A 10,629-nucleotide genomic window follows, 5' to 3' on the forward strand; every position below is an offset into this window, starting at 1 on the left:
TTGACCAGTAGAAGACACTAGATATAGGTTAAATCCCAGTTGCGCAGGTGGGGCATGTTGTCACACTGCGTTACAAAGTGCCCCTGTTAGAACAATGCTATTCTACTATATACTTTTATGAATTCTATTGAGAAACCATGAGAAAAAGGTCAAAGAGTCAATGTTCAGAAATTATTATTTATTATTATGTTTTGTATGTTGTATGGCTGTTTTCCGTTGTGTTTGTTGTCTAACTACATTTTATTGTTAATTATTAAAAAATGCCATTATTTTATATAAAAAGTTAATGTATTTTATTGAGAAAATATTTTAGTTTGTATTATGTAAACAAATATTATTTTGACATTTACTGTTTTGTTTGTAACTAAGGTTAACAGGGAATAAAATGCAACGAATAAAATTTAAATTTTTATTTTAACGAAAAAGATTGTTGTTTAGTTCTTTATAGTTTAGTTCTGACTGGGAGAGGCGGAAACACGGACAGCACTTGCAGGCAGCCAATCACGGCACACATCGCCATGTTTCCGGAAGTACACACGTGTTTGGTACTTCACTTCAGCAATGCAGAATCAGGAACGTTGTAACTAAAAACAGATAGATTTTTTTCCAGTTCAGGACAATATCTGACTTGAAGAGTTTTTTCGGTATGGTCTGGACAAGCAGAGCTTGCTTCCGCAAGGTTAGTAACGTTGGCAAATTTATAGAATGACATTTAGGAAGTCATAGTTGGCCCGACCTTCACATGCTCAGTTTCTGTGTCATTAACAGATCTTGTAACAAATTACTATATGATTATTACTGTTACAAACATGATGCTACACACTTAACATTTTTAGCATTTTGTCATCTTGTGAAATGAGTAGAAATCGAGCTGGCACATGCCTGTTCCAATTAACATGATCCATAAATCTGATTTAAGAATTCCTTATTTTGTCTTTTTCAGAGTGGTCTATAGCCTATAGGACTATTTTCATAAATGAATGAGTTTTATTGGCTAATAAAATGGGGTTAGGGCTAGCAGCTGTGTGGTGACGCGAATAAGTAGCCTGTTGGTAATTTTACTGATGTAAACTACTGTAATCTTGACGTTTGTCTATCCCAGGTTGCCCAGACCAGACACACTTTAATTAATGAAATGTAGTGTGCTGCAAAGTGCGACGTGCGTAATGTTGACTAGGGGTTTGTGGTATCCTTGCGTCTTAAACTCCTCCTTCGACTCTCGAGGATTGAGGTAGTTTACCTAAGCAAGACGTATTCCTGCTCACTCAGGTCTCAATTCAAAGGGACATAATTTGAGGGCTCTGTTCTTATACTGTTGAAGGTTGATTTAGGTTGGGTTTATGAGAAAACATTCTTAATAAATAAATAAACCAACAGCATAAAGCATGTGTGTGAAATGTATGATTTATCTGAACCACAACCCTCATGTCATTCCAAACCTGTAAGACCTTTGTTCATCTTTGGAACACAAATTAAGATATTTTTGATTGTACTGTCAACACCAGAGAAATAAATATCTTTATGCTTGAAAATTTCCATGCGTTCAAAAGTGAAAAACAAACAGTTTCATGAACTTAACTAATTCTGCATCTCATTTATTTCAGTATGGCAACTTTGTGGATAATATACGGCTGTATGTGAGGGGTGGAAGTGGAGGAATGGGTTTGCCCCGTTTAGGGGGAAATGGGGGAAATGGTGGAGACGTGTGTGTGGTGGCCAAAAAAGGCACCACACTGAAGCAAATCAAGGACAAACACCCTAACAAACGATTCACTGCAGGTGTTGGTTCAAACAGCAGGTGAGTCCTTTTTTTCTCAGAAAGAGTATAAGGGTGAGAGAAATGGAAATTGTCAGTAATACCTCTTAAAGGCAATAGTAGGAGTTTCTTATATATTATAGAAATAATATAATAGTATTTTTGTCTTTTCAATATATTATTATGTTTTTAATCCACAATAAGATATTTTAACACACACACACACACACACACACACACACACACACACACACACACACACACACACACACACACACACACACACACACACACATAAACTGTCAAGCCAAGTCACAGGGCCCTATTTTTGCAGTAACATTGTGTGCTGTGATCTATCCTATTGATTGATTGTGTTGAAGTGAGAAATCTAAAACAGATGCATTTTAGGTGTTATTCTTTTGTCTGGTGAATCTGATGTAAGGAGGTCTATATTGTTCTGATATTGTGAAGCCTCACTAGCTCCATGCAGAGGATGCATTCACAATCTTTCAAATAGTTGCTATCAAATAGTCTATTGAATTTTCAAGATATTTAGCAGAATATCCAAGCTTGTTTTTCCATATAATGAAACTGCGAACCCAAATGTCAAGCTCCATAAAGTCCATTAAAGTAATGCACAATTCTTTAAAAGTTTTGTGAGGAAGACTTTGTCATTATTCATTAAATATATATTGCGTTCCACATGTTCGGATTATGATAAATTCAAGACTTTTTTCATTGTTTGCATGCACCCAGAAAATCAGCACACTGAACACATCAGGAGGAGATGATTCTGTGGACAATTTTTTTGATTTGCATGTGTATCATTTCAGATTCAAATGTGCAGATGTATGTTTCATTTAAGAGAATGTGCACAAGACAGTAAATAAACACTTATTTTTGGACTGCTTCTCACATAAAGCTGTTTATTGACTTGTAAAACCTGATTTTGAGAGTTGTTTAATCTGATTTGTATTGTGCTGATTTTTTAGTATAGAGATTCGAGACTAAGTAAATTATTGTGTGATGCGTTTGTCAGTATTCATGCTCTGAGAGGGGCGAAAGGAGAGGACACCCAGGTATTCGCACCTACTGGGATCAGTGTCACAACGGACGGGGGGAGAATACTAGGTAATTCCATTTACACCTCTCTGTAACATCTATATCATCCAATGTTTTCCTTTAACATTCCTCATATCACTTCACTTCTTTGTTTGACGTTTTTCTACACATTTTCTCTCACATTTGAACTTTTATATCAAATGCCAATTTGTGTTGTTTGTTCCTTTTCACAGTGTACTCTGTGTCATTGAACATTTTATTCTTTTCACTTTAGGGGAGTTGAACTGTGAAGGAGACAGACTTTTGGTGGCTAGAGGTGGTCATGGTGGCTCTCTTCACTCTGGGTTCTTACCCAGTAAAGGTCAAAGCAGACAGATTCGGCTGGACCTCAAACTCATTGCAGATCTTGGACTTGTAGGGTGAGAGAATCTCTACACATAAAGTGGAATGGGGTGGGAAGTATTGGTGTCAAAAGTAAAGCACATATAGAGCTAAACATGATGTAGGTAAAACGCACAAAAAATATAATGCATAATTAAACTATACTTGGTATGTAAAAACCTTATTGATTGTGATGTTTTGTCATAAAACACTGCTATGTGTCATTCTTTGTGACCCTCCTTGTGTTATTGTTTTTCTGTGTATTTAATTCACACACATCAAACATTTTTTTACAGGCTTGTATTATTTTTGACAGGTTTCCCAATGCAGGCAAATCCTCCTTGCTGACTGCCTTGTCTCATGCTAAACCAATGATTGCCAGCTATCCCTGTGAGTACTGAAAATCTGTATAAATTAGTTAAACCAACGTAGTGAAAAGTTGAAATATCTATCTATCTATCTGTCCTCAGCAAATCCTTGTAAAATCCAAATAAGTTTTACAGATCTTTAATGAAAAGGGTTTAAACAATGTTTTTCATGCTTGTTCAGTGAACCATAAACAATTATTGCACATGCACCTGTGGAAAAGTCCTAAAGAAAATTAAGGTCACAGTTACAATCACAGTTCCGTCATTCGGATGAGACGTTAAACCGAGGTCCTGACTCTCTGTGGTAATTAAAAATCCCATGGCACTTTTTGAAAGATCAGGGATGTAGCCCCGGTGTCCTGGCCAAATTCCATACATTGGCCCTTGCCAATCATTGCCTCCTAATAATCCCCATCCACAGAATTGGCTCTATCACTCTCTCTCCTCTCCACCTATAGCTGGTGTGAAAGCACTGGCGCCGCTGTTCTGTAGCTACCTTCGCATCATCCAAGTGGATGCTGCACACTGGTGGTGGTTGAGGAGAGATCCGCTGATATGATTGTAAAGCGCTTTGGGTGTACAGTAGTAGATATGAACGCTATATGAAATGCCTCATTCATTCATTAATTCAATAACTTTGGACATTAAAGAAACCTTTTCGATGCCCAGGGTCCCCAATCACCTGTGTGAACATGCCATAGTCCTGCTGCAGTGAGGCATGAGGACTGCAGATGTGAACAGAGCAATACACTGTAATGTCCGTAATGTAAGACAATGCTACAGAGAAACAGGACAGTTGATCGTGTTTACAGTGCCAAAAACACAAAAACGCACACAGCTTGGAAGTGCCTTGGTGGAAGAGTGGAGTAACATCTCACAGCAAGAACTGACAAATTTGCTGCAGACCATGAGGATGAGATGTACTATAGCTCTTAAAGCATCTGCTAGCCACACCAGATACTCACTGCTGCTTTTGATATTGGCCTCCCCCTTTCAGGGACTCATTTCATTTCTGTTCGTCAAATGTCTGTGAAATATTCAGTCTGTCTCAGTTGTTAAATCTTTTTATTTTCTTAAAAATATTTACACGTAATAAGAAATTTGCTGGGAAAAAAGAAGTTGAAAGTGGAAGAATGTTGCATATATGATATATATTGCTGTTTTTATAATTCCCCCTCCCCTTAGTTACAACTTTAAGACCTGAAATCGGAAAGATCATGTATGATGACCACAAGCAGGTAGGATGACATTCTCTTCAAAATGTGCTGAACTCATAACATTCACTCATCTCAGCAAGATGCTATCATGTCATTACTTAATGTAGTTACAACAGTGGCATGCCTGTTCAGAAGACCACATTGTGTGAAGAGTCGGTTTTTAATTTAAGGATATAACTGAATTAGATTTATTCTGCATACTGATTGACAAGCTTGGTTTTGACCTTCTCCCATAAAGAGAATTAAACCAAAATTACAATATAGCCTACAGTTAAACCAAGATTTAAACCAAAAATTACAATCTACAGTTACATTTTTCATAAACATCTTTAGCAAATGTTACTTTATATTGTATGTTGTGTCTTATAATACGCACTTCTTCAGACTGATGTCAGAATGAGTTACAGAAGTTATTTTTCTCTGAAGGTTTCAGTGGCAGACTTACCAGGACTCATTGAAGGTGCTCACGTGAATAAAGGCATGGGACACAAGTTTCTCAAGCATGTGGAAAGAACCAAGCAGCTCATGTTTGTGGTACTTCGTTCAGTCTTTTATGTTGTGAACTTAATTGTTTACGGACTAGGAGAATTGCATAGTAATTTCATGTTCTGGTGTTTCAGGTCGATATCTGTGGGTTTCAGCTAGCTAGTAATACTCCGTTTAGGGCTGCATTTGAAACTGTACTGCTTTTAACCAAGGTAATTATATACACTACCGTTCCTAAGTTTGGGGGTTAAGATAAAAGAAAAACTTTTATCTGGCAAGAATGCATTGAATTGATAAAAAGGAATAAAGACATTTATAATATTACAAAAGATTGCCATTTCAAATAAATGCTGTTCTTTTTAACTTTCTTTTCATGATAGAATCCTAAATAAATAGGCAGCACAACTGTTTTCAACATTGAAAATCATATTCTTGAGCGCCAAATAAGGAAATTATAGCTGCTGAAAATTTAGCTTTGCCATTACAGAAATAAATTACATTATCAAATAAATTAAAATAGAAAACTTCTACCACAATATTACTGTTTTACTGTAATTTTTTTCCAGTCAATTTTTTAAAAATAAAATAAATGTAGCCTTTGTGATCATAAGATACATCTATCAAAAACATTGAAAACCCCCACATTTGAACTAATTAAAACACTACTGCCTTTCTCAATGAAATGCTTCTGTATACAAGATTTTGCTGCATAACTTGCTCTTGATCTTTTTTGTTGATCAGGAGCTGGAGTTGTATAAGGAGGAACTGTTAGACAAGCCAGCCATCCTGGTCATAAATAAGATGGACCTCCCTGAGGCTCAGGGCCGGCTCGGAGAGCTGGAAGCTCACTTGGAGAACCAGGAAGGTAGGTATTATTGGAAGCAAATATCATGAATATTAGTCACAGATGTGTATATTAGTGTAGACTTAGCCTTTGTTTTGTGTTATTTTAGATATATAAGCGGGTGCGTCAGAAATGTCATATCATGACACAGATGCTTTTATCAATAAAGTGTTGCATTATTTTTCATGCAATAGTTTTAAGGTCACTCTTAAGAATGACCATTCCCACAAGTATCTACTGCAATTTTTCCCTAAAGATGCTGATTTGTACTTGACGATTTTAGCAGTCTCTAGTTTCTACCACAAGTACATTTTGCTGAAATGTGGGCCTAATGTGATTGTTTCACTGCATTGACCTTTACATTTTTCTGCATTTTTCCTTGATTGATAACTTTAGAGTGATGCTCTGCTTTCCCTAGAATCAAGCCACATCTTTCCTGAGGACATCACCCCTAAAACACTAATGCGTTTTATGCACGTCGTCCCAGTCTCTGCCACGACTGGCCTTGGACTGCCCTTGCTCAAATCCCTCATTCGTCAATCACTTGAGGAGCAGGATGTCATAGAAACTGAGGGTCAGCGCAGTGAGAAGCTACTCAAATTGAGAAGGGAGATTCCCACTTCATCCATACCCAGCTGGGGGTTTCCTCAACCAACCTGAGGTCACATATTCAGCTTAAGTTATGGCAGTCCATAAACTATCCTCAGGGATACTGTTGAACATTTGCTGACTTGTGAAATATTCAATGTGTGGCTAAAAGGAACCGAAATTGCATGTTTTCATTTAGCAAATCAGTATAGGTTGTATAAGCTTTTAAAGGAGTTTTCGGAAAGTGTCAGTTGAACAGGCTGGAAGACCAGAATAAAAAACAAACAAACTATCTTAGGCTGGTTTAAGCTTTTTTCCCCCCAACAAGGTAGGAAGACAAAAAAGGCACAAATTATAGAACATGGTTCTATACTTTAACAATCATCTAAATTGTATTTAATTCTATTGTGAGTGACCGCCCTGAGTTTTGTCCATTACTTTTTACCTAGCGAGTGTTTTTCGAGGTCTTGCTTTTTGTGGAGAAATTTATGAGCTCTACTGCCATCTGTTGAGATTTCATGCTGTTTTTTGTGATGTAGTTATCTCATGCCTTCATTGATTTGTTTCATACTAGATTATACTGTACCCGATATTGTCAAAGAGTGAGAGTGAATGGAAGGATGAACTGGGAAGTTAAAAGAGTCACATGTTGACCAAATCCATGTATGAATTGAAAGTTTGGTCAAGATGTCAGCAAAGCAGAGAAACTTGACCATTGTTGTTTTTTTGTAGGTGTGTTTTGTAATTTCAGCAAGCTGAAATTCTGGAAACATAAGTTCAAAGGGATTTTTCCATTTCATAGAACTATTACAATAAATATAGAATTTCTGTTTATTATTTCTTTTGTAACGTTTGTGGCGTGGCATTATCAAACCAATCACCACTTGACCAAGCACTAAGCCAACGTTAATGCAAATAATTTCTTTCTGAATTCTCAAGTGGTTTTTATTGTAATACTGTTTATCAGAAAACCTTCCTCGCTGTTTTTTTGTTTTTGTTTTAGACATATCTAATACTAATACAAATGTGTATGTCCTTTTGTTCACCTGCAGAAAAGTAGCAGCTCCACCATATGCCACTAGATGGAACTAAAATTTCGCAGGTGGTTTCAATTCCATGTCAAACCAGGGAAGGCTCCTTTTCATAATTATAAATGCAGGCAGTGGGTGATTTCGGAGTTTGCAGAGTGTTCATCTGTCAAATTTATATGCATATTCTCTTATATTCACATTCAACACACTTGAACATTTTAGTCATAGACTCAGCTGGTACACTCAGCTCATACACTTGCTGTCAGTCATAGCAACAGGTGCGCAAGCTTAAATTTCATGTTAACAGGATTAGATCACGGCTTTAGGTGATACGGGAAGTCTTTTAGCGCAGCGCGAGAGTGTACTATTTGAGATTTATAAATTTTCTCATGGCTCGTGAGGCTGTCGTTTACATCATTCATTTTTTGGAAACGAAAAAGCACAAACTGTACATTGCCCTGAGATTCTTTGAAACCTGTCAACACATGCCTTATGCACCAAAAATGAAAAGGGAAAGTACAACACTGCCCACCTCTGTATCACTGCTTTGTGCACGCTCTTCTGTAGGCGTGGACTCCTGCAACTCATATTGCATTCAGAAATAATAGGTACTCAGGTGTAAATTTATTTATGCACTTACCTGACCTGAGAGGGTTTCTTTTACTGTCCTGTGCATTGGGGAAAAAATGGGCATTACAAAGTGTTGTACTTTCTTCCTTTTTGATGTAAAGTTAGAAAAAGTACTTACTGCACATGCTTCAGCAACTTGCTTGGTATGGGAACAGGTAAAAGTGTTGGTGTATTGTTTAAAATGCACAAAAGAGGAAAACACAATTTCATTACAATGAAGTACACTGGGGGGAAATGTGATCAATAAATCATGGCAACATATTTTTTTTTACATTACATGTAGTTTCACACATGTACACTTTCACAAGTCAGAGCAATTAATTACTACTCAAGGTTTAACAGTTGATGACTGCACCAGCCATTGGGATTATAGGCCTACTTAATGTAATGCAGCAACACATTATTTTAACGTGTTCTAAGATCATTTAAAGTTCATTTACCAGCAGTGAAGGTGTTGCTGCTACTGGTCCCTGCTGTGTGTCTGAGGAAGAGCTGGCAAACATTTATTAACAGTGCCTTTTTAAAAGAGACTAAGTAAGTACAAATTACCATTATGTAGAATATTCTAGTACTTCACTTTTACTTGTTCCCATGTTCTAGTAGTGGGTGGTGAAACTGACATTACAATGAACAAAGTTATTCATTATTTACAAATTATTAAAATACAAAAATATATACTGTAATAAGTGATAAAAACATCTAACATGATCACTACAAACTTAATTTGCTACTTTTTGCCAGCCCTCTCTCTTGGATTTTGCACATTTTGAGTTGTTCCCTGGCATTTTAAAGGGTTAGTTCGCCGATTTAAGACATGAAGTTGTATGGAATCCTTACCAGCACTATAGTGCATACACTCTGACCCACTCTGTAGTCACATCCCTGGTCAGAGTTTTGGCCGCTGGAAGTTTTTCAAGAAAGTACTCCCGGTTACTTTCCTGTTTCCCGCACAGTTTTGAGGCCCCGGAAACTAACCGGGAGTACTTTCTTGAAAAACTTCCAGCGGCCAGAACTCTGACCAGGGAGGACTAGAGTGGGTCAGTGTGTATGCACTATAGTGCTGGTAAGGATTCCATACAACTTCATGTCTTAAATGGGCGAACTAACCCTTTAATAAGCTTTCAAATTCAGCATAACCTTCAAGCAATAACTACTCGGTTACTATCGTAACCTCAGTTCCCTGAGAGAGGGAACGAGTATTGCGTAGCTATACGAAGTGGGGAAACTCCTTTTCCTCAATTTACTGAAGCCTATATGTAAAACGCATTTGCAGCTGCACAGCTAGCACACTGAGCGTCTAGCACGCTCATAGGCTGTGCTGCAGCAACTGCACATCCAATGGCGCGGGCGACTCTGACGTGCGACCAATGAGCTAGCCCAACGTCAGAGCCCACCGAGGGGGCGTGGCCTAGCCTATATAGACCCCCGAATTAGCCATTATAGCAGGTTTATACGACTGAAGCGACAACTTCACCAGTTACTATAGTGCGGCCGGCTACGCAATACTCGTTCCCTCTCTCAGGGAACTGAGGTTACGATAGTAACCGAGTAGTTCCCTTTCGAACGGTCACTTCGTATTGCGTAGCTATACGCAGTGGGGACGCCATGCAAAACGCCGCACCCTAAGTAACTGGTTGCCCTGCAACTCAGGACCCCTGAGCTAACAGAACAAGCCAGAACCCAACAAATATATTTATATACATAACAGACCAGACACTGTCGGGCCTGAAATATATCAGTTCAACTGACAGAATATACTAACAAAACCAGACACTGTCGGGATTATTAGCACAATTTTATAACCGGCCTAAGCGGGTTTTCTATATATATATATATATATATATATATATAATGTATATATATATATATATATATATATATATATATATATGTATGTATATGATTATGCACAGTAATCTTTGTTGACAAGACCAGACACCGTTGGGTCTTAATCATACCGAAAGTACCTTCGCCTGCAGGGAAGGCACCTCCATATTATAGAACTTCATAAATGTGGAAGGCGAGGACCAGCCAGCCACCTCACAAATATCTTGAATGGGAAAACCCGATGACCAAGCCCATGACGAGGCCATGCCTCTAGTCGAGTGGGCCTTGACACATATAGGGCAAACCTGACCCACTGATGTATAGGCCATAGAAATGGCAACCACTATCCATCTAGACAGTCTTTGCTTCGTGACTGGATCACCCTTAGATCGGCCACCAAAGCAGACAAACAGCTGTTCTGACTGTCTAAAAGACGCAG

At 37.9% G+C, this 10,629-nt stretch overlaps 1 protein-coding gene across 1 annotated transcript; it reads left to right on the forward strand.

Annotated features, from left to right (window-relative positions):
- The first annotated feature begins 506 nt into the window (after nt 1-506).
- gtpbp10 (GTP-binding protein 10 (putative)) lies at nt 507-7,539 on the forward strand. Its single transcript, XM_077211422.1, has 10 exons — nt 507-679; nt 1,605-1,798; nt 2,796-2,887; nt 3,093-3,237; nt 3,516-3,589; nt 4,753-4,805; nt 5,211-5,318; nt 5,405-5,482; nt 6,012-6,135; nt 6,533-7,539. Exons 1-10 carry the CDS (start codon nt 647-649, stop codon nt 6,772-6,774), a joined length of 1,143 nt encoding a protein of 380 aa, XP_077067537.1. The 5' UTR covers nt 507-646; the 3' UTR covers nt 6,775-7,539.
- Nucleotides 7,540-10,629: the final 3,090 nt, after the last annotated feature.

The sequence above is a fragment of the Siphateles boraxobius genome, unplaced genomic scaffold (genome assembly GCF_051911475.1).
Source record: "Siphateles boraxobius isolate OS27281-9 unplaced genomic scaffold, OSU_SipBor_1 12, whole genome shotgun sequence".
NCBI classification, from domain to species: Eukaryota; Metazoa; Chordata; class Actinopteri; order Cypriniformes; family Leuciscidae; genus Siphateles; species Siphateles boraxobius.